At 33.5% G+C, this 26,034-nt stretch overlaps 1 protein-coding gene across 1 annotated transcript in view; it reads left to right on the forward strand.

Annotated features, from left to right (window-relative positions):
- CNTN5 (contactin 5) overlaps nucleotides 1-26,034 on the forward strand; it is a 566,822-nt gene that overhangs the window by 495,689 nt on the left and 45,099 nt on the right. Inside the window, exon 16 of the mRNA XM_074214040.1 lies at nucleotides 6,910-7,019. Within this exon, the coding sequence (XP_074070141.1) occupies nucleotides 6,910-7,019 (110 nt within the window). The remainder of the gene's footprint in view (nucleotides 1-6,909; nucleotides 7,020-26,034) is intronic.

Below are 26,034 nucleotides of genomic sequence, written 5' to 3' on the forward strand. Positions count from 1 at the left end.
ATGTGGAGGGAAACTCTAATTAAGGCATAAGATGTGAAAATATAGACTTTTTAAAGTGATATTCTCCAGCAGAACACATCTTTATAATCCAAAATTTGACTAAGAGTTTTAAAAATGTGTTCCCACAGTTGTCATGAGTTTTTGATATGGGAAAGCACAAAATTCAATAGAACAAACATTTTCTTACTTTCCTCCATCAGTGTGTCTCCTCTGTGTATTTTTAAATCTTATAAACTTCCTTGAAAGAGTAATAACTTTCATTATTAATACCAAACAAATCATAATAAAGTCCAAATGGGAAATAGATTCCTTCTAAATGATGAGAATTTCCAAATGCTCCTATATGGAGATAACATTGCTCTGATTTCTATAAACCCTTGAACATTCTAAGTTCTGACAATCCTTAAATGATAAAGACTGCCTATTATTAATAGCATAATATGTATTCAGATAAATAGCTAATAAAATTAGTCCACACACACACACACACACACACACACACACACACACACACAGACAGACACATAGATATATACATTCACATATGGATATAGATACAGCTATCTACTGTGGTGAAAAATGATATACTTTGATATTAAATCATATCACTGTAGGAGTATCATACCCAAGTATATAAAAAGAGACATTTTAGCCCACAATCTTCCCCAGAACTTGCCTTTTCTACTTTTAGACAAAAGATTTGGATGCATCAATCCATGCTAAACCAGAACTAAACTTGTTTAATGCCAATATTTAGTAACTAGATTTTGATTCTATGTCCCTAAGTTGAAAAACTGATCTTTCCCCTTCAATCTCTTTTTCTAATAGCAAAAACTTTGTCCCTAAAGGGATTGATATTTCAAGATAGAAAGTCAAACCTTTGTATCCTTTTTTTGGAATATATAAAAGTCAAACTTAAGTCATAGTTTTTACATATTTCATGTTAATGTGTATATAACAAGGAAAAACAGTACAGGGTCAGATCATAACTAATAAGAAAAGAGTAAAAAAGAAGTTTCAGTAAACTAGAGGTTCTATAGTTTGAAATGCCTTCTGACCCTCAAAATTTATTCCTGATATTCTGAGTTTTATGCTTATTTTCCCCATTGCATATGAGTGTATGCTGCTTTTCTTTTTTATTTAAACTAAAAAGTCTAGTTCTTCATTTAGGAAAAATGGTACGCAATTACATCCTCATAAATAGAGTCTCTGCAGCTCAAATTAAAACCACACATTCATGAGGTGTTATTCTCTGGATCAGCTTTTAGTTGAAACTAGGCTCAGTGGGATTTATGTGAACCTGAAAATTAATAAATTGGCATATTAGTTGTAAAATACAAGGAATAAATTTCCTGTCTTTGCCAGATGATCCATCTGGATTAGTGCCTGGAAAAGTTCAACTACATCTGTCTTCACTGAATTTTTAAATAATGAAATCATAACCCTTCTACTATGAAGTTTATTAAACTCTCCTTTGATTAATGCTGCTAACCTCCTCTCTCCCCCCCCAAGAAAGTCAGATGTGTAATCAATATTGCAAGCACATCCCCCCATATTATTTGGAGAACTCCAGCTGCTAGGTCACTTATTACAAATGTATCATTTATATTCATGAACATGGTAATGCTGTTTAAAACTTTTAATCTAACAGAATCTGAATTCTATCAATCAGCCTGTCCACTCTAAAGCCTAAAATGAAGAAGAGGAACCATCCATCAGATAATTAATATCTTCATACTTCAATATTTAAAAAAATCTGGTATCATTTTGTACAATCTCTCTATACATGAAAATTGCAACCCCTTCATTCTTTTGTAGATTGCAACCAATATTTCATCACCTAGTGACCAAACTGTAAGTGATGATATTATTTAAAGTTAACTAGTTCTTTGTTCTACAAAGAAATATTATGACTGGGTTCACACTCAAAACTTTTCAGCTTGAAAAGACTTAGCAAAACTTATGATCCTTTGACCTTTCAAAATAAAAAAAATCTAGAAATCAGCATAAGAGTTGTGTGTAAGACTTCAATAGACTGAGAACTTCATAAGCTAAAACACAAGGGAGACTTTTTGGCTACTTAAGAACAGTTTTACCTAATGTAATCTTAAAAATATGATCCCAAATTTGTACTAAAATAACAAGATGTTTTCTACTCAACAGTGAGAATCATAGGGCAGGTGGACCCCATGATAATATTTGAGAGTCAATATAGGAAATCAGCATGGTGTAATAGAATCTATAATGTATTTGGAGTCAGAGGCCCTGTTTAAATTCCACCTCTGAACACTTACCACCTAATAATGTTTGTCCTTCATTTGCGAAAAAGACCATGACATCAGGAAGATGATACCATGACAAATATGTGAATTGTACTTGAGTGTGGGGGGGAGGTGCTGTGCTAAGTCACCATCCTCACTTTCTCCTCCAGAGCCATCTGAGTCCAGGGGCCAGATATGAATCAGGACAACTAGAGACAGTACTGGACATGGGAGAATCAGGGTTAAATGACTTGCCCAAGATCACACAGACAATTTGTCTGAGGTCAGATTTGAATTCCTGTCTTCCTGATTCCAAGGCCACTGCATCACCTAGTTGCTAAATAACTTAAGACAAGTCAGTGGACTTTTTTTTAGGGGGGGTTCTCATTTTTCTCTTTTGTGAAATGAGAGTATGGTCCCTGTCTTCAGGTCCTAAAATAGCTTTGATATCCTTAAAAGACCTTTCCAGATTTAAATCTGATTCTCTGAATAGAAGAAAAATTTGTGTGAGGGAGCCTAAAGGAAACTACAACATTCCAGCTTGGTACAGAATGATTAAATAGAACAGAAAAATGAGGCAAAATAAATTTATGAAATTCCCCAAGATGTACAAATGATTCAATGCAGACCAGACCACTGACCTAAACTACTTTTGCTTGAACAACAAATAGGAAAATATAGAGTGCTGGTTAGGGAACTAGGAGAACTCAAAGGAATCAGAAGATCAAAGTAGAATGAAAAAGAAACTAGAGGAGAGAAAGAATTATATATCTTGAGCATTATTCCTTCTTTCTTCTTTCCTCTATCTTGCTACTCTATTCCTCTGTTATTGAGAAAAGGCTGGGATGTGAGAGTGGTGAAATATTCAATATGCTTCTCCAAATCCTCACATGAAAAAGACTGGTGACAGAAGGTAGGGCAGGGATAAAAGAGTGAGAGATCTCCAAAATCCATTCTGTACATCTACACAGAACAAATTAATCCAAAGCAATAGCCAAAGTTCAGATTCTCTTTGGTCAAATCTATTCAGGTAGGAATTTTGATACATTTACCAAAGTAGCACAACTGAAATTTCAGGAAGCAACATGGTTAGTAGCATCTGTAACATGGTAAGGAATCTCATTTGGGCAAAAATGTGTCCTGTGTATTGAGGAAAGACCAAACAAATAAAAACATTTCTATTGCTTCTTCATATGAGCTTCTGTTCATTTATATCCTGCCAGAAAGTTTGAGGGACAACAGAAATTGCTTTTGGGAGAACTGATTAGCAGGTACTGGGTGCAAAGAAGCCTTAAACTGGAAGCCTTAAACTGACTGCTTTTTTTCTGAAAATAGATCATTTAAAACACATACATACTCATGCCCCAAAACACACACAGAGCTTCTTTTTAAGAATTGTTTAAATTTTCTTTAATGGAAAAACTCTAAGAAATAATTCCCACCTTTACAGGAAAAAAAGGAAAAAAGTCAGTTAACCAACCACCCATTTTGTACTTCTGAAATTATTAATCCCTCTTTGATTTTCTCTGACAAGGGCACAGTTGCTTTTAAAATATAAAAACTAAGAGGAAGCATTAAATACATATATCTTAGCAGTGCAGCCTGAGGAAAGACAGCACAGTTACTGAATAGAAAATCGGGATTCTTGTTAGAAGGAATTAGATCTTAAATCCTATGGATTCAAGTATATTCATTTTCAAACTCCATCATTTCCTTTAGCTACTATTGTGATGGGATAATCTAGAAGTGGCTTTTTTAATTTTGTTTTTATAAATAACATATTTTTGTTTGTTTTAAAAGGAACATTGTAGGTCTCCTTATCAGGGTTTTAAACATGAACCCCAAGTAGAAGCTCCTTCTAGATGCTTTTTTTTCTGGCGAAAGATGCACAAATAGTGCATGGAGGAAAAAAACATGAAAACAGTGACAATGCCAAGAAAGACATGACGATGGAAGAAAGTATAATCAAAGTTATACCAAACAGAAATGACTATCACAAAGGCATAAAATAATTGATATTCATGTGAATATGTTTGTCAAAAAATTTTTATTTGTCCCAACATGTGGTTTTATTCTAGACTTTGCCACAAGGAAAATCTTATTTAGTAATAGTCAAAAACTAACTCCTTAGCATGTGCTTTTGAAAAAGCTCTCTTTAATCAGTTTCTTTGAGTGTGATCTTCATGTCATATTTTTTTGATAAATAGATAGAAAACCAAGAGTAATAGTAGAGAAACAGCCAAAGTAGGAGTCAGGAAAACCTCGATTCAAGTAGCATTTCAGATACTCACTCATATATAAAGGCTTTGAATCACTTGAGCTGGCAGACAACTCTCTAATAAGTTGCAGAGAAGGGGTCAATCTGTATTGGTGAAGGGAGGTCTCTACCAGAAGCTCTCTGAAACAAGATCATAAGTTTTCTAAACTGATGATAATGCTGATATAGAAAACTATAGAAGGTTTTTCACAGGACTTCCAGATCAATCTATAACTACCCTCCAGTAGAAAAGAGAACACAGAACGCTGTTGTTTGATGTTGTTTGAGGATTGTGATGGAATGCTATCATCTAATTTTGAGATCACTCATCCCCAGATGTTTTCTATAGACCACACTGAATGAGTTCTTGTCACTGGGAACTGAGGGTTATCAACATTTTCATTGGTTATTGGGTTGTCATGCATTTTCACATTATTTTTGACACTGTGTTGACAGAACTAAAATTTGGCCTTTATTCTCTCATTTCAATCTGACCCATGTTTTGTAGCATATTTGTATCAATGGCAGAACCAGAAATGCAATGTTCCTCTCATAGAGAGCACAACCAAAAACAAAATGCACTCACTGATGGATAGCAATCAGAAACTAAAGGTCTCCTGCTAAAATTATTGAGAAAGGTTATAAAATGTAAGAAAGAATGAAAAGATAGATTTGTGCAACAGCTCTAAGACTTTTGTGATTATTTCCCACTCACCATAGACATGTCTTAAAAATCAATGCCAACTTTTAAATACCATAATTCGTGACTTATTTCTTTGGTTCTGATAGAGAAGAAATATTTTACTGGGTACTACATTAAAAAAAATAGTAATTAATTTAAATATGGGCCTGGCTACTAAGATCATGTTTATGCCATACCAAAAGGAGCCACCTAATTGATGGATATGTCAAACATTCCCCCCCCCCCCATTATGTAAAGAAAGCATTCAAATGATTGATTAGATTGTTTGCTTTCAGTCAATTGAATCACTGCTTGATAGAATTCAATTCAATTCAGTTTCACAAACATTTAAGTTCCTTCAATGAGCAAGCACTGTGATTCTCTGAGATTTAGCTTCCTAAATTTAGCATCCTCTGGATGACAATGCTGACATGAACAACATGAAGAGGAATATGTTATTTTACAGCATAGCTATTTTTTTATATAAGTAAATTTACAAAACATATCTGTTAAAAATACTAGAGAAATTTTCTATTTAATGAAATACTATTGTAAATCAATTATTGAAAATAGGTTGTTTCTGTGCTAGTTTGAATTCAAAGGACCTGTATTTGAATCCTGCCTCTATTCTTTGCTACTTCTGCATCCTTTGCTGTCACCTCCCCTCAATGAGCTGCAGTGTGTTTGTTAGTGTGATGAAGTTGGTTCAGATGATTTCTAATGCTCCTTCCACCTCTAAGTCTATAATCTTATGATCCTTCACATTTATTAATGCCTAATTAATGTTTAGCATCTATCTAGATCCTTTTATTACATGTTTGTGCAAAACAAGGAATCTTAGGACAATTAAAAAGTCAAACTTAAAAGAAATAGACCTCTCAGTTCAAAAGTATCATTCAAACTAGTTATGTGACTGACCTGACCAGTTATTGGAGTAGCTAGTTACATTAAAAGATTTAAGTTTATAAAGATACAACCTGAGTCTTAGGTTCTCTATCTATAAAGAAAGGAATAATTTTTCATACTCCTTCCATCACAAAGTTTTTGAAATAATTAATAATGAGATCTTTCAAAATCTTCAAAAAGCTTTTGCCTTGCATGACAACATTTTGATGCTATGAAAACAACTCTCTTCTGATGCTTTTCATGTTCCAAATAATGAAATTTTTATGTAAATTAAAGACCATAGGAAGAATCATATTCCCTGAAATCAGAGATGTCCACCGACAAAAATGTACTTTCCCTGATACACATGAGTTCATTAATTAGTTTGTCCAGCGAATGGCTCACTGGTCAATCCAAGGAAATGAGACTCTAGCTTGCCTTTCTAAATTTTCCAATAAGAAGCAATTGATGAAATATGTTATAGATGGAGAAATCCAGTGAAGATTATTCTTTTTTGTTATCATTTATTTTTGGCAATAATTATCATGTTTTGGGGTGGCTAGGTGGTACAGTGGATAGAGCACCAGCCCTGGAGTCAGGAGGACCTGAGTTCAAATCCAGCCTCAGACACTTAATAATTACCTAACTCTGTGACCTTGGACAAGTCACTTAACCCCATTGCCTTGCCAAAAAATAGTAATTATCATGTTTTATTTCAAGAAATACAGTAAAATGCAGGAAGTCTAAGACAGGTTCTCTTGCAGTACTGTGACAGAGATGACTTGTTCCAATGAGGTTTATTATTTCCATTTTTCTTAATACAGAACCCAGTGCTGCTCCTACAGATGTCAAAGCTACAAGTTTGTCTGTATCAGAGATCCTTGTTGCATGGAAACATATTAAAGAGAGTCCAGGAAGACCACAAGGATTTGAGGTATGAATAGAATATGAAAATAATAAGTTTTCTGTTTTTACTGGTGTAGCATGCTCCTAAAAGTATGGTTCTGTTAAATTTCATCAGAATTGAAATCTTCATATAACATGGCTATAGGTTAAAGAACAAAGGTATTCACAGGAATAAATTATCTATTTTATTGATATAGACAATATAACACATCTAGATTAAACTCATATAGATTATATAAATTATTATGAAAACTCAACAAAATCCAGAACATCATTAAACTCTCTATACAGTGATATAGAGATTGGCAGAGATGGTCAAATATGCCCTTATGTCAGAGTTCCCAATGATTAAGTTTTATAAGCACAAAATTATTCTCTCATTGCATTAGCAAATCTCACCTCTAATATTGAATTTCCAGTGGTTGCATGGAAATTTAATGGGTTTATGGAATACAAATGGATTGTTTTTCAAACAAATGGATTGTTTTTCAAACAAATCATGGTTTTCATAATTTCTAGACTTCAATAAAAACTAAACTTTCACAAAAAGCTAGAATTTATTAAGTAGGTACTACATGCCATCTCTTTAGTTAATATACACAACAATTAGGTGTTATGTATATAAATACAAAAATAAAATAATCCCTACACTTAAGAACTTACATTCCATCTACTTCTATAGTCAATATCAATATTTGTTTATTTATCAATGATAATCTATTGGAGTCCTTTATCTTGTCTTATGAAATCAAAGTCATGAACAAAAGTTGAGAAGCATAGTGAAAAGAGTACTGAACTAATTAGCTCTATGTTCACAAATAATTACAATTAAATATATACTAAAATATGTGCTAGAGTCAAGAAGCCTTTGCTTTAATTGTCCCCTCTGACACATATGGTCATCAAGACTCCTCGCAAACTTAATTTCTTCATCTAAAAATGGAAATATTAATTTCTCTAGTGACTAATTCACAAGGTTGTTGTGATATTCAAATGAGATAATGTCCATGATGTACTTTGCAATCTCTAAAGTCTTATGTAAATATCAGTTATCAAAATAACTGTCTCACTTTCCTCATTTTTATAAAACTGGGATGCCATGTGTACCTCAGAGTGTTGTTGTAAAGTTCAATGATATAAAGAATATTAAGATATCTTTATAAACTGCAAGCACACTATTCAAATGTAAGAAAATATTGTTATTAATATCATACAAAAAAGAAAGGAAAGAATAAATACAAATCATCATCCTTCCAAAGATTTTAGTTGCTTTCAATTTTTACATCTAATTTAATTACAATTTCTCATTTTTTAAAATTAGATTTTAGTGAATAACCTCCTTCTTCTACAAGCTAACCATTATTTACTCTGCATATTTTCTAAATTCCATTATGTATATGTGTTAGTGGATGGATGGATGGATGGATGGATGGATGGGTAGATAGACAGACAGATAGATAGATAGATAGATAGATAGATAGATAGATAGATAGATAGATAGATGAAAGAAAGAGAGGAAGGAAGGAAGGAGGGAAGGAAGGAAGGAAGGAAGGAAGGAAGGAAGGAAGGAAGGAAGGAAGGAAGGAAGGAAGGAAGGAAGGAAGGAAGGAAGGAAGGAAGGAAGGAAGGAAGGAAGGAAGGAAAGAAAATATGGCCTAGAATCTATACATTATATTAAATCATTTTTATTTTATATATTCTATTATACATATACATAAATTTATATATATATGCAGAATATCCATATATTCTGATTAAGATAATTACAAATAACATTTTTATTAATATGCAGTCAACATTCTTTGACAATATTAGGAGTGAAGATTGAATATGACTACTCATGCTTCTATGGCAAAGCTCTTAGAAAGTAGTTAAATGCCTTATTTATAAAATCTTTGTGTTATTTATAAAATCCTCCCTCAGGCCATCATCTCCAGTGATTGGATAGAATGTTTTATTTTTTTTATATCAGATCACACACCCTTTTTGAATACCCAGACCTTTGTATTCTCTTATCATGTTCATGCCCACTAGCTGGGACCTTATAGTAAAGGAACTTCTCATGCTGGAAAGATTTCAAATGGACATCATCAAGCGGACAAGTCATCTCAAGCAAAGGGAAAATAGCCTCAAGGGATGAACAAAAACTTACAAGAATAAACAGAATTCTGAGACCATAGGGCATAGTTAATGAAAGTACAAAATATTGATTTGTTAGGAACTAAATTGCAAAATATTCTACAATGTAAAAATATTGGTCAAATGTGTAATGCCCCACATCTAAGATAAATACTATTTCAGATACAAGTTAAATATTTTCTTATGGAACATGTGAAAGAAAAATAATTTTAATCAGTAAGTGTTAAGTAAAATAATGGAGCATCTAATTTCACTATTTCTCTCCTTCTGTTCATTGCTTTCCATATTTTCCTCTATTCCCTCTGATATTCAATGATCTCATCATTTCTACATCATTAAAAAGGTCTCAAAAAATATTTTACTAAAAGGGACCTTGAAGTTCAAGTTTGATTATTTACCATCTGTTTCACTTTGAGCAAGTCACATCTCTGAGTTTTATTTTCCTCATCTGTAAAAATGGACCACATGATCTTAATATCCTTCCTAGATCTTATTTCACTAAGATCTAATTGAATGATAACAGTTAATGTGATAACTTTTCTAAGAAAATCTTACTCTAACAGAAAAGAACATGAATTGGAAGAGTTAATCTTTACAAATAGCAACAGACTGAGGTGAAATATTTTGAGAATAATGTGACCCCTTAAAATTAAAACCACATAAGAAGCTACTTATATAGTTTATTCATAAGTTCAGCTATGATTAAAATTATATGATCTTAAATCTTATAAAGTGTCTCAGAATAGAAACTATGATTCAGAAATTTTGAGTTGTAAAGAATCTTGGATATCATCTGGTCCAACCCAGACGAATGGCAGCATGCTAGTCCTGAATTCAGGAAGACTCATCTTGAGTTCAAATTTTACCTTAGATACTAATTGTGTGACCCTCAGTAAATCTTTATCCCTGTTTGCCTCAGTTCATTGTCTGCAAAATGAACTGGAGAAGGAAATGGCAAATCCTTTAGGATCTTTGCCCAGAAAATTTCAAATGGTGTCAAGAAAAGTTGTATATACCTGAAAAATGAAACAATACTGACCACCAAAAACATGATGCTAACTTATATCTATTTATTTATTTTTAATTTATTTTTTATTACAATGTCCATTTATAATCCTAATAGTGGGGAAGTTAACTAATGCTCAAAATGTCAGCAGGCTCATTCTGTTTGAGGACAGAAGTTCTTCCTTGAAAGTTTTTCCATGTATTGACACAAGATCTTCCTCCCTGAAACTTCTACCCACTGGTTTGTCCTCTGAGGTCTAATTTCTTCCACAAAATAGTTCTAAAGATACATGAAGACAGTTAATGTATTTCTCTTAATCTTCATCATTATTGACCCTTGATCACTTATCTTCCATAAATACTTATTCCTCTACATATTTCCATGATGCCAGTCGTTTCTAGTTCTCTTAGTTGAATGACTATTCCTCAGTCTCCTTTGCTAGATTTTCATCATGCCTATAAGCTTGGGCATTCTTCATGGCTCTATTCTAAGCTCTCTTTTCTTTTCCATCCATAATATCTTATTTGGTGATGTCATCAGCTCTCATAGGTTCATTTATAATTTTTAGGTAAATAATTCCCAGATCGATATAACCAGTCTTAATATTTCTCCTGAGTGCCAATCTCATAAAACTAGTCACTTTCTAGACATCTCAAACTTTTTGTTCCATATACATATAAAATACAATATGTTCAACATAGAACTCATTATCATTTTTCCCAGACAGTTTCTACTACCAATCTTTCTTATTACTATAAAGGGTAACACCAATCTGACTGCCATCCTGACTCCTCTCTCTCACTTATTCTACATAGTTAATATTTTTGCCAAATCTAGTCATTTCTATTTTAACAAAATTGCTTATGAGTAACCTTTCTTTCTACTTACATAACCTCCACTCTAGTTTTAGCTCTTACCATCTTTTGATTATTGATTATTGAAATAGCTATACAGGTGATTTTTTTAAAGAGTGTATATCTAACATAGAAATGCCTTTCTTATTTAATTTCAAATGATCCCTATACTTCCAAAATCAAGTAGAAGCCCATCTTTAACATTTAAAGCTCTTTAAAACCTGGTTCTTTCCTACCTTTCCAGTTTTCTTGCAATTTACAGTCCTCAATGCTCTCTATATAATTCAGCTGCACTGACACATTTAATGCTCCTCATGTACCACACCATGAACTCCTTTCATGGATTGTCCAACATTCTTTTGTCATAGCAACTTTTTCCTCTTAATTTCTTCAAGAATCAGCTCAAATCTCACTTTTTCAGGATATTATTCCATTCCATGCCTTCTCTTTGAGATTTTATACATATGTATATCTTTTATGTAAATTCATGTTATTTATTGTCTCCTATATTAAGGTCTGAAATTTTTAACAGCAAGGATAATGATGGTCAGGTTATTTGTTTTGGGGGAGGTTGCTAAATTGTATGTAAGGGGAAATTTTTTTACATTATTTTTTAACTTTCATTGTATCCAATCCCTGGAACACAGTAAGTGATTATTCAGCTCTCATTGTCTGATTGGATAACAGACTTTACCTCCCTAACTCTCAGAGAGACTTCCAGTCTCTTCCAAAATATACAAATAATGCCTACACTCCCAGTTCCATAAGGTAGTTGTGGAATTCTTCAAGCCCAAGGTAGATCACATCTCTTCTTGATGATATAAACAAAACTTATAGGTATAGGGTGGGCCAGATGGCATGAAAATCCCTTCCAAAATTGGTGTCTGTAATTTTGTCATCAAATAAGACATCAAAGAGAGAAAATATGCTCATCCAAATCATTCAGCACTGTCATGTACGATACCCTATGAATGTTCAAATTAAAGAATGGTTTCTTAAGGACCAAGAAGATCTAGAACTTTTGTTCTAGATGACCTTTTGTTTACTTCTTGAATCCTAGAATACAATGATGACACATAGTTCTTATCTTTGAACTAAATTGTTTCTCTGATCTCCTATCTCAAATTTGAAACCAACTCCTGAAGATCCTGACCTGTATGTATATATATATATATATATATATATATATATATATATATATATCACTAGTTATCTCAGACTCAAAACAAACTAGAATTCATTTTCCATAACCACTTTACTTACTGACTTCACTATTTCTCTTTCAGCCTCCATCCTTCACATTCAATTAGTTGCCAAATCCTAGTTCCACAATATTTCTTACATTCCTTTCACTCCTTTGCTGTTGCTACTTCACTTGATTAGTCCTTTATTATCAGTATCCTAGTTCATTGGAAGGCCTTCCCTCAAAAAAAGATCTCTCCTCTTCTAATCCCATTTGTTTTTCCAATGTACCTCTCATATTGGTGTCAAATAATCTTTCTAATGCAAAAGTCTGATCTTGGGACTCCCTTGCTCAAAAACTCTTAGTAGTTATTCATTTAACCATTTGATAAAATGCAAATTCTTTAGTATGATATTCAGTGCTTTCTTTAATATAAATCTATAATATACATTTCCAATCACACCACTAAATTCATTCTACTATAGGTCAAACCATTGCCGTGACCAATCTCCCTTCATATCTTTGCTTTTAGAAATCCTTCTCTTCTTCCAAGTTCCAGTTCAGATACTATAAAATCAAACTTGGTCCCTCCAATTAAAATTAAATTTTCCTCAAACTTCTGGTTGATAAATCCTGAACATTAAATTAAATTCTATTTTTTTCATAAAATTTTATGTTCCTATCTTTCCTCCACCACATCTGCCCACAATAAGCCAAACTATAAGTTTCTTGAGAGCAAAGATTGTCTTTCTTCATCTTTATATCCCAAGTATCAAATGTGTAAAGGATTCAGCTTAGTGCTTATCACACAGTAGCTATTTAGTAATGGTTGTTTCTGTCCTTCCCCTTCCCAGTAATTATAATAGTGTCTTGCATATATAAGATATATTTAGTAATGTTTATTGAATTTGAATTAAGAACTATACATCATGTCATAAGAATTAATTCCATAATTCCTATAAGACATCTGGGATGATAACTGGTCCCACTGACTGAGTATTAGATTTTTTCCCATACTAGACAGTAATTCAAGAAATAATCATCCTGAATCTTATCTAATCATTAACAGACATGAAAGGTAAATGTCTAAATAAGCAAAATATATAGTCACTATAAATATACTGTTTCCTTTTATGTCATTCAGAAAAAGTAGCTGAACAGTAGAGGTCTATTTTTCTTTAATTTTTCATTGTTTTATGGATTTTCATGATCATAAAATTCATCATCCAATGGTCATTCTACTAGCGATAGACCCCTCTGAACTTTGACTTAGGAATAGACTCAGATTTTTCTGGTATCTAACTGAAAACTTTTCCAAAATGGTAGAATATGAAAAAATATAGGGAAAGTTTTTGATAATATAGGGTGACCTATATGTAATGAGGTGCCATTTATTTAGAATTTTATGGGAAATGAAAAATGATTAGTATTCACTTAGCATATGAGTTTCATGAAGTAATGTTAATCAGTTCCATTTAAACTAAAAAGTCTATTTCAATTGATCACAGTAATGGTTGCTGAGTTTAATTGAAATACTGAGCCTACTAATGCAAAGTACTTGTTGGGTATTATTGCAATCAACATTGCCATCATTGTTGTCATTATACAGTCCTAGATATTTTTCCAGAGAAAAATATGATTTCATAAGCTCTCTATCATCTGTGAAAATAACCACAAAAAGCAAAGCATTTTTTCCTTTCTGTTACATGAAAAGTAAGGAAAGGAAAGAGTAATCTTTTACATGTTTCCTTCCCTCTTCTCCCAGAAGAAAAAAGGTAGAGAACAGGCAAGAATAGAAATAATGAGGTGAAAATTAAGTGTAGGGTAATAAGAAAGAGGTTTTTGTTAATGATTTTGAAGAAATAAATACTATTATTAGTTGCTGTGTTGCTACCGTGGTACTAGTTGTACTATGTACTAGGTCTGTCTCCAAGGGCAAAAAGTACACCACCTTTTATTTCAATGCTGTTGGTAACTCCCAGGTAAGGAAACTACTTCTTGACAATGTAAATAAGCAATTATTCTACATTCTATAATCTTTAAAAGTTGCCTAGTTCAATTGTGTCAAACTCAAATAGAAAAGGGGTCATTGAACAATGCATGAGAATATCTTTTGACCACATATTGACTTAAGAAACTACATATAAGCATTATCTTTTTTCCTCTCAGATTTTTATTTTGTTTTTGCAAGGCAATAGAATTAAGTGACTTGTCCAAGGTCACACATAATTATTAAGTGTCTGAGGCTGGATTTGAATTCAAGTGCTCCTGATTTCAGGGTTGGTATTCTATCCACTGTGCTATCTATCTGGCTATCCAATATGCCACCTAGTTACTATGATTTTTATTTATTTTGACAATTATTTACCAATTACATTTTAATTTTATTCTGAAGTTGGAAAAGTGAGGCAGGCAACATGTATTTTTGGCACCTCTGGTCTAGATCACTGTAAGATTAAAGGGCATGCCCAGGATCATATAACTATTTATATCAGAGGTAATATTTAAATTCTGGTTTGATATATATATATATATATATATATATGTATATATTTATACACACACATATATATGTATGTGTGTATACATATATGTATAGCTCTTACAACCACAATCTGGAATTATGCCCAAAGGGCAATAAAAACATGCATACCCTTTGATACAGCAATACCTCTACTGAGGCTATACCCTGAAGAGAACATGAGAAAAAGGTAAAACCATTACTTGTACAAAAATATTCATAGCAGCTCTGTTTGTGGTAGCAAAGAATTAGAAATCAAGTGAATGTCCATCACTTGGGGAATAGCTTGAACAAAATGTGGTATATGTACATTATGGAATACTATTGTTCTATTAGAAACTGGGAGGGATGGGAATTCAGAGAAGTCTGGAAAGACTTGTATGAACTAATGTTGAACGAGATGAGCAGAATCAGAAGAACATCCTAACAGCAACATGGGGGTGATGAGTAACCTGAATGGACCTGCTCATTCCATCAGTTCAATAATCAGAGCTAATTTTAGGTTGTCTATGATGGAGAATATCATCTGTATCCAGAGAAAGAATTGTGGAGGTTTAAACAAAGACCAAAGACTATTACCTTCAGTTTTTTAAAAAAGTTATCTTATGTACTACATAATTTTGCTATCTCTAATATTTTATTTTTCCTCAAGGATATGATTTTTCTCTCAACACATTCTCTCAACACACTGCCTTCTTGGGGGGCGGGTAATGGGGAGGGAAGGGGGGGAAATTGTAAAATTCAAAACCTTACCAAAAAAAAAGATAGGTAGAAACTACTATTGTATATAATTGAAAAAAAAAGCACCTCCCCCAGTCTCTGCCCTCCCTTTTATCAGAGTCTCTCTCTCTCGCTCTCTCTCTCTCTCTCTCTCTCTCTCTCTCTCTCTCTCTCTCTCTCTCTCTCTCTCACACACACACACACACACACACACACACACACACACACACACACGCACACACACCCCACACTTCTCTCTTCCCCCTCTTGCTTACCCTACAGGGAAGACAGATTTTTTACACCCAATTGAGTAAATATTTTATTACCTTTCTCAGCCAATTCAAATGATAGTAAGATTTATCATTTGCCTGCCACTCACTCCATCTTCCCCTCTACTTTAAAAGCTATTTCATGATTCTTTTAATATGAGATAAATTTTCACATTCTACCTCTCCCTTCCATTTTATCCCATTGTATCTCTTTTCCTTACCCTTTAATTTTTTGTATTAGAGATATCATCTCACCATTATCTCACACCCATACCCTTTGTCTATGTACAATCCTTCTCACTGCCCTAATAAAGAAAAAGTATCATCTTCCTATATAGTATAAAAATAGTTTAACCTTATTAAATTCCTTATGATTTCTCTTCCCTGTTTAACTTTTTATTCTTTTCTTGAGTCTTGTATTTGAAAGCTAAATTTTCCATTCAGCTTTGATCTTTTCATCAAGAATACTTGAAAGTCCTCAATTTCATTAAATATCCATTTTTCTCCTGTGAAAGATTATATTCTGTTTTGTTGAGTAGGTGTCCCTTTTTTTAAGGTTTTTTTCAAGGCAAATGGGGTTAAGTGGCTTACCCAAGGCCACACAGCTAGGTAATTATTAAGTGTCTGAGACCAGATTTGAACCCAGGTACTCCTGACTCCAAGGCCACCCCATGAGTAGGTGTCCCTTGAGTGTAATCATAGTTCATCTGCCCTCCAGAAAGCATATTATTCTGAGTCTTTTGAGCCTTTTATGTTAAAGTTGCTAAAGCTTTAATTATCTTGACTGTGACTCCACAATATTTGAGTTGTTTCTTTCTTGTTGTCTGAAATTTTTTCTCTTTGACCTGGAACTCTGGAATTTGCCTCTAATTTTCCTAGGAGTTTTCATTTGGGGCTGTCTTTCAGGAGGTGAATGGTGGAGTCTCTCTATTTCTAATTTACACTCTGATTCTAGGATGGGTAATTTTTTGAAAGATGTTTTCTAGCCTCTCTTTTTTTAATTGAAATATTTTATTTACTTTGAGTTTTATACTTTTAGCCCTATTCTTGCTTCCTCCCCCCCCACCAGAAGTCAGTCTGTCTTTACATTATGTCCATGGTATGGATTGATCTAAGTTGAATGTGATGAGAGTGAAACAATATCCTTAAGGAAGAAAAATGAAATATAAGAGAGAGCAATATTACATAATAAGGTAACTTTTTTTCCCCCTAAATTGAAGGTAATAGTCTTTGGTCTTTATTCAAACTCCTCAATTCTTTCTCTGAATAAAGATTGTATTCTCCATCACAGATAGTCCAAAGTTATCCCTGAGCAAGTCCATCAAGGATGATGATCATCCCCCTGTTGCTGTTAAGCTGTTTTCCTGGTTCTGCTCATCTCACACAGCATCAGTTCATGTAAATCCTCCCATGCTTCCCTGAATTCCCATCCCTCCTTGTTTCCTTTTTTGGTTAATATGACTTTATTTATACATTACTAAAATATTCTTGTTTATGAGTAAACATAATACCACCTCCCCCACAAAAATATAGCACCTCATGAGAAATAAAGTAAAAGAAAGAGAAAAAAAAATGTGTTTCAGTCTGTGTTCTGGTACCATCAGGTCTGTCTCGGGTGGCTCACATTCTTTATCATAAGTCCATCACAGAAGTTACTTCCATAATTTTCCACAGTTGCTGTTGCTGATTGTAATTCCCTCTACCCATTCCTCTGCACTACCATATATTATATTTTCTCTCTCCTTTCACTCTGTCCGTCATCTAAAATGTGCTTTAGGGTAGCTGAATGGCACAGTGGACAGAGCACCGGTCCTGGGGTCAAGTGGCTCCAAGACCACATACCACCCCAGAGACCCAGCAACCACCCATCCCCATGGTCCCAGACAGGTCACCCAATCCCAGCACATTGCAAAAAATGAAAAAGAAAATGTGTTACATCTGACTATTCTCTCCTATGATTTACTCTCTCCTCTATCACCCACACCCCCCCCTTTCCCCATCCCCTTTTCTCTCCTTTTTACTCTAGATGTCTATGCCCTATTGAGTGTGTATGTTGTTTCCTCTCTGAGCCATTTCTGATGAGAGGGAAGTTTCCCTCATTCCCCCTTGCCTTCCTCCCTTTCTATAACATTGCAAAAGCTCATTGCAATACACACACACACACACACACACACACACACACACACACACACACACATATATATATATATATATATATATATATATATCTTTTTTTTTAGATTTTTCAAGGCAATGAGGTTAAGTAGCTTGCCCAAGACCACATGGCTAGGTAATTATTAAGTGTCTGAGGTCAGATTTGAACCCAGGTACTCCTGACTCCAAGGCCGGTGCTCTATTCACTGCACCACCCAGATGCCCCATATATATATCTTTTTATATGAAATATCTTAGCCTATTCCACCTCTCCTTTCTCTCACTCCCAGTACATTTCCCTTTTAGCCATTGACTCCATTTTTACAATATATTATATCTTCAAATTCAGCTTTCTCCTGTGCTTCATCTATAAAAACTCCTTCTACCTGCTCTATTTAAATGAGAAGGTTCATATGAGTATTATCAGTATCAGTTTTCTATGCAGGAATACATGCAGTTCATCATCAAGTCCCTCATAATTTACCCTTCTCCTCCACTCTGTATACTTCACCTGAGTTCTGTACTTGAAGGTCATTGAAAATCCATCTTTTCCCCTGGAAGAGGATGTTCAGTTTTGCTGGGTAGGTGATTCTCAGTTGCCTTACAAGCTCTGTTGCCTTCTGGAATACTATATTCCAAGCCCTATGAGCTCTTAATGTATTTGCTGCTACGTCCTGTGTAATCTTAACTGCAGCTCCATGATATTTGAATTGTGTCTTTCTGGTTGCTTGTAATATTTTCTCTTTGACTTGGGAGTTCTGAAACTTGACTTTAATATTTCTGGGGATTGTTTTTTTTTTAATCTCTCAGAGATATTGGTGAATTCTCTCAATTTCTATTTTGCCCTCTGCTTCTAGGATATCTGGGCAATTTTCCTGTAGCAATTCTTTTAAAATGAGGTCAAGGCTCTTTTATTGATCATGACTTTCAGATATCCCCAAATTTTAAATTATATTTCCTGAATCTGTTTTCCAGATCAGTTGTTTTTTTCAATGAAATGTTTCACATTTTCTTCTTAATTTTTCATTCCTTTGGTGTTGAAGAATCATGTCTTGATTTCTTGTAAAGTCATCAGCTTCCTTTAGATCCATGCTACATCTGAAGGATTTGTTTCCTCGGAGAGCTTTCTTATTTCCTTTTCCATCTGGCCAGTTCTGCTTTTTAAAGCATTTTTCTCCTCAACAATTTTTTGAACTGTTTTATCCATTTGACCTAAGCTGTTTTTTAACATTATTTTCTTCAGCATTTTTTTTTGAATCTCCCTGACTAAACTGCTGACTTCATTTTCATGTTTTTCCTGCATCTCTCTCATTTCTTTTCCCAATTTTTCTTCTATCTCCCTTACTTGATTTAAAAAAAATCTTTTTTGAGCTCTGTCATAGCCTGAGTCCAACTTCCATTTTTCTTGGAGTCTTTAGATGCTGAAACTTGTACTTCCTCATCTTCAGACTGACTATTTTGATCCTCCTTGGGATCATAGACAAAGTAATTGCCAATGGCCTGATTCCTTTTTTATTTTCTGTTTACTCATTTCTCCAGCCTGTGCCTGGATTTGGGGTGCTTTCTGAGTTTTTTAGTTTCTCTGGGATACCCCCACAAGGACCTCAGTGTATGAGTGCTCTCCTGGTCTGTGAATGACCACAAGTGCTCTTCTGCCACAGGGATGAGGGACAGAGGTCCCTATTCTATGGGCAGCCTAGAATGTGATCAGGATCTAAATGTGGTCAGAGCCCCAGAGAGCTGCTCCAGGGACAGAAGGCAAATCTTGGATGTTTCCCTCCTCTCCTTTACCTTTGGTGGGCTGAACACTCAATTGCCTAGAGGTTCCTACTTCCTAGATCAGTAGGGCCTGCTTCCATTTCCTGGATATGAGCTGCTGGCTTCACTAAGTGGCCCGCCCATGCTGACTACTCATTGCCCTGACCCCGCTCAGGGCCTAGGCTTGAGCTCCTGGCAGAGATCTCCCTGCTTATCTTCCAAGTTGTGCTTTGTTTTCCCTTGGGTGCAAGTCAGGAAATTGCTTCTGCTGCCAGGAGCCACAGCTCCTAGGCGCCCTTGAGCTGTTCTCTGAAGGCTGAAGTTTCTTTATTCTGGTGGAGGCTGCCCCTCTAGCCCCATGGAAGAGAGGTTTTCCACTATTTCCCAGGTTACCTTGGGCTGGAGAATTGCCTCACTGGATCTTTCTGTGGGTTCTGTCTCTTGAAAATTTAGTTACAAAATTTTAAGATTTTTGAAATATTTTGGAAAGAGCACCTAGGAGAGATTCTTCTCCTGCCACCATCTTGGCTCCATCCCTGTCTCTCTCTCTCTCTCTCTCTCTCTCTCTCTCTCTCTCTCTCTCTCTCTCTCTCTCTCTCTTTTTAATCATGGCTTTCAAGGAGTCCAATAATTCTTAAATCTTCTCTCCTTGATTTATTTTCTGGGGCAATTGTTTTTACAATTAGATGTTTCACATTTTCTTCTAATTTTCATCTTTCTATTTTATTGTTTACTGCTGTCTTATGAACTATTACTTTCTACTTGCCCAATTTTAATATTTAGGAAATTATTTTCTTTAATGAACTTTTGTACTACCTTCTCCATTCAGACAATTTTCCTTTTTTAAGGATGTTTTTTCATCTTCAGTGAAGTTTTGAACTGTTTTTCTCATTTGGACAGTTTCAGGAATTCTGTTCAGCTTATTTTTGTCACTCTTTCATCATTTAGTCTATTCTATTTTGGGGGGTTTTAATTTCAATATAATCTTTCAATATTTTTTGTGCCTATTTTACCATGTTGTTGATTCTTTGTTGCATCACTTTTATTTGTTTTTTCATTTTTCTATTTCTCTTATTTGATATTTAAAATCATTTCTGAGCTCTGCTGGGGCTTGAGATCACTTTACATTTTTCTTTGAGGCTTTATAGATAACTCTTTGATTTCCTTGTCTTTTTCTGAGTTTGTATTTTGATCTTCCATGTCACCATAATAACTTATGAGTAGGCTCTCTTTTTTTAAATGTTTCTTCATTTTTTCCAGGCTTTTAACTTTATGTTTTGCTCCATGGTTTGAGGAGACAATGTCCCAAACTTTTGGGTTTTTCATGCTGCTGTAGTCAGAGATAATTCTGGATGTCTACAAGTTTCAGTTCTTCCAAAGTGATTTGATCTAAGGAGAGATGTACTCAGAGCTCTTGAGAGGCAACAAGTATACATTTCTACCATGGTACTATGACAAGGATCCCTGCTTCTGCCAGTCCACCTTCTCACCTTGGGACTCTAATTTAGAACTATGGGTAATACAGCAGAGTCCTAAACCTGGTCCAATGAAGGATTTCCTGTAATCTCCTTCTGATCAGCTTTTTCAACTCTATTACTATCTACAAGATAATAGATCTAGAAGCCACAACATAGCTGATTCAATGACCACCCCTTCCCCTTCCAAGTTTGTTATTAGTTTACAGAAATACAGTCTGCACTGGACTAGCTCTACCCTCATTCTAGTGAGCTAGAGCTTTCTCATTTTTTAGCTCTTTATTTTAATTGATATTTTATTTTATTTTTTTATTACAGGTTATGGAAGTTTTACATATTAAATTAAATGAATTAAATTGAATTGAACTTAAGTTACATATTTTCCTACCACTGCCCCTTCCTTCTCTTTCCTCTCAGCAGTAAAGAGTCTGGTAAAAGGTGAACATGTACTTTTTGCTTGACATATTTATATATTAGTCATTTTGTGTATTAGGAATTAGAGCTAAGGGAAAAGAAAGAAAACATGGGATAGAAAGGAAAAACATTAGAGAAGTTTTTTGTATGTTTGTTTGTTTGTATTAGTGAACATAATATCCATTCTGTGGGGATTTGTTTTGTTTTTTACTCTTGATCTGGATGGCATTGTCCATAACAGATGTCCCAGGGTTGTCCTAGATCTCTGAACAGCTGAAAGGAACTGCAACTACTCACAATGTTGTTAATGTGCACAATGTTCTCTTGGTTCTACTCCATTTGCTCAATATCACATATTATAATTCTTCTTATGCTTCTCTGAAATTGGGGCATTCGTGGTTTGTTATAGAAAAATAGTACTTCATAAGGGTTGTTATCATAACTTGTTCTATCATTCCCCAATTGATGGACATCCCCTAAATTTCCATTTCTTTGCCACTACAAAAAGAACTGCTATAAATATTTTTGAACATGTAGGACTTTTCCCATTTTTTATGATTTCTTTTGGATTTAGGTGTAGTATTGGTTGCTGGGCCAGAATATGATAGTTTTTTGCTCTTTGGGAATAGTTTTAGATTGTTCTTCACAATGGTTGTATTAGTTTACAACCCCACCAATAGTGAATTAATGTCCCAATCTTCCCATAGCTTCTCCAATATTGATCATTTTCCCTTTATGTCATCTAGGCCAATCTGATAGATGTGAAATGGTATTTGATACTTGTTTTACTTTGCAATTCCCTAATCAATAATGATTTGGAGCATTTTTATATGAATATGAAATGTATGTATATATATGTATATGAATAGCTTTAATTTCTGCATTTGTTAGCTGCCTATCCATATCCTTTGACCATTTATTAATTGAAGAATGACTTTAACCTTATATATTTGATTCAGTTCTCTATATATTTTAGAAATGAGTCCTTTCTCAAAACCACTAGTTATGAAAATTGCTTCTCACCTTTGTTTTCCTTTTAATCTTTACTGCTATGGTTTTAATACAAAAACTCTTAATTTAATACAATCAAAATCATCCATTTTGCAATTTATAACATACTTTATTTATTATTTGGTCATAGATCTAACAGATAGACTATTTCTTGGTCTCTTAATTGCTCTATGGTATCCCTTGTTATGTCTAAACCCTGTAGTCATTTTGACCTTATTTTGGTATAGAATATAAGATGTGGTTCTATGCCTAGTTTTTGCCATACTATTTTTCAGTTTTTCCCAGCAGTTTTTGTCAAATAGTGAGTGCTTATCCCAGAAGCTGATGTCTTTGGGTTTGTCAAACAGTTTCTTTTTTACCTGTTCTAAATCACTGTCCGTTACTTTTATTTCTTAACCAATACCAGTCAGTTTTGATGACTACTGCTTTATAGTATATCTGGTATACCTGGTATAGCTAGACCACCTTACTTTTCATTTTTTTTCATCAGTTCCATTGATATTCTTGGTTTTTATTGTTCAGATGAATTTATTAATATTTTTTCTAGTTCTGTAAAATAGGCTTTTGTAGTTTAATAGATATGACACTGAATAAATGATTTAATTTGGGTAGAATTGATATTTTTATTTTATTAGCTCAGCCTAACATGAGCAATTGATATTTTCCAATTGTTTGGATCTGACTTTACTTGTGTGAAAAGTATTTTGTAATTGTATTAATATAGTTTCTGGATTTAACTTGGAAGGTAGATTCTCAATTTTTCTTTCTATCTCTGGCTCTTATTTTGTTGTTCATATATATCAAAATGATGATGACTTATGTGGATTTATTTTATATCCTGCTTCTCTGTGGAAGTTGTTAATTGTTTCAAGTGCTTTTTTTAGTTGATTTTCTAGGATTCTCTAAGGATACCATCATAATGTTTTCAGAGTGGAAGTTTTGCTTCCTTATTGTCAATTCTAATTCCTTCAATTTCTTTTTCTTCTCTTACTGCTAAAGCTAAAATTTCTAAAACTATACTGAATAGTAGTAGTGATAACAGGCATCCTTGTTTCACCTCTGATCTTATTGGAAACAGTCCTAATTTATCCCCAATACATAAAATGTTTGTTGATGGTTTTATATAGATATTGCTTATAATTTTAAGGAAAATTCCATTCATTTCTAAATTCTCTAGTATTTTTAATAGGAATGTGTATTGTATTTTGTCAGACTTTTTCAGGATCTAATTAAATATTCATATGATTTCTGTTGGTTTTTATTACTGATATATTCAATTATACTGAGAGTTTTCCTAATATTGAACCATCTCTGCCTACCTGGAATAAATCTTACCTGATTCTATTGTAATTTCTTTGCTAAAGTTTTTTTTAAAGATTTTTGTATAATGTTTATTAGGGATATTGGTCTATAATTTTCTTTGTCTGTTTTGCTCTTCCTGGTTTAGGTATCAGCACCTTATTGGTATCATGAAAGGTATTTGTCAGGACTCCTTTTTTCTCCTATTATTTTAAATAGTTAATGTTGAATTAGAATTGTTTCTTAAACATTTCATAGAATTCACTCATAAATCCATCTGAATTTTTTTGTTGGAGAGTTTATGATGGATTTCTTTAATTTTTTTCTGAAATGTAGTTATTTAAGTATTTTATTTCTACTGTTAATTTGAGTTGTTTATATTTTTGTAAATATTCATCCATTTCACTCAGGTTGTCAAATTTATTTCCATACAGTTGAACAAAATAGTTCCAAATTATGTCTTTAATTTCATATTCCTTGGTAGTGAGTTCACCCTTTTCATTATTTTTTACTCTATCAATTTGTTATTCTTTCTTTTGTAAAATCAGATTAACCAAAGATTTATCTAAATTATTGATATTTTTCATGAAACCAAATCTTAATTTTTTTTTAATAGATCAGTAGTATTCTGGCCTTCAATTTCATTAATTTTTCCTTTGATTTTTCAGACTGTCTACTTTAATTGGGGGTTTGAAAATTTCTTTTTCTAGTTTTTTTTAGTTTCGTGCCCAATTCCATGATCTCCTCTTTCTCAATTTTATTCAATAAGCATTTAGAGATATAAAATTTCCCCTAAAAATTGTTGATATGATGGATCATCGTCATTTTCTTGACTGAAATAGTTGGTTATTTCTATGGGGTTTTTTGTTTGATCCACTCATTCTTTAAAATTAGGTTATTTAGTTTCTAGTTCATTTTTGGTTTATCTTTATCTTTCCTTGGCCCTTCATTACATGGAATTTTTATTACATAATTATAATATAATAAATAATAAAAATAAATATTAATTCTGCCTTTCTTCATTTCATTGTAAGTTTTTTTAAGTCTTAGTACATTGTCAGTTTTGGTATAGGTGCCATGTACTGCAGAGTAAAAAGTAAATTTCTTTTCTATCCCCTTTCAGTTTTCTCCAGCAATTTATCATATCTGTGTTTCTAAGATTTTATTCACCTTCTTAATTTCTTTCTTGTTTATTTTATGGTTAGATTTATTTAATTCTGAGAGAGGGAAGTTGAGGTCTCCCATTATTATAGTTTTGCTGTCTATGTCCCCATGCAATTCATTCAACTTCTCCTCTGAGATTTGGCTGCCATACCTCTTGGTATATATGTTTAATAATTATAAAACTTCATTACCTATGGTGCCTTTTAAAATGTAGTTTCTTTCCTTATCCGTTTTAATGAGATCTATTTTTGCTTTTGCTTTGTCTATGATGAGTATTACTAACCCTGAAATATTTTACTTCTACTGAAGCATAATATATTTTCCTCCAGTCTTTTACCTTTACCCTGTGTATATCCCCTTGCTTCAAATGTGTTTCTTGTAAACAACATATTGTCGGATTCTAATTCTAATTCTAACTGCTTCCATTTTAGGGAACAGTTCTTCTGATTCACATTTTCAGTTAAGATTATTGATTCTGTATTTCCCTCCATGCTGCCTTTCCCCATTTATACTTTCTTCTTTCTTTAGCTCTTATTCCTCCTCACCAATGTTTTCCTCCCTTTCCCTTTTAACTATTCTTTACATTTTAACTTTAACTTAACTTTTACTTTTACCTTTGACTTCCCTTTTATCATTCTATTCTACCCCTTTCTCCCCATTTTCACCCCCCCCCCCTTCCATTTCCCTGTAAGGTAGGATAGATTCTTAAATCCAATCAGGAATGTATGTTATTCCTTCTTTGGGTCAAATCTGTTGAAAGTAAGATTTGCTCAATATTCATACGTCCCCTTCTTTCCCCCCTACTATAATAGGTCTTTGTGCCTCTTCAATTGATATTGTTTCTCTTCTAATGCCCAGTCTTCTTCTATCTTTATTGTTTTAACCCTATCTTATACCTTCAATTCATCTGTCAAATTATTCTACTTTCATCTTTCCTGGTAGAAGTACATTTCTCAAAGGCTTTTTGATTGCTTGCTTGATTAATTGATTTATAAGCAGCATTGAGCCAAAGTATTGTGCAAAGTGAAATCATTTCACAGACCAATTGTACACCCCAAGCACACTCCCCACAATTG

The sequence above is a fragment of the Macrotis lagotis genome, chromosome 1, assembly GCF_037893015.1.
Source record: "Macrotis lagotis isolate mMagLag1 chromosome 1, bilby.v1.9.chrom.fasta, whole genome shotgun sequence".
Taxonomy (NCBI): domain Eukaryota; kingdom Metazoa; phylum Chordata; class Mammalia; order Peramelemorphia; family Peramelidae; genus Macrotis; species Macrotis lagotis.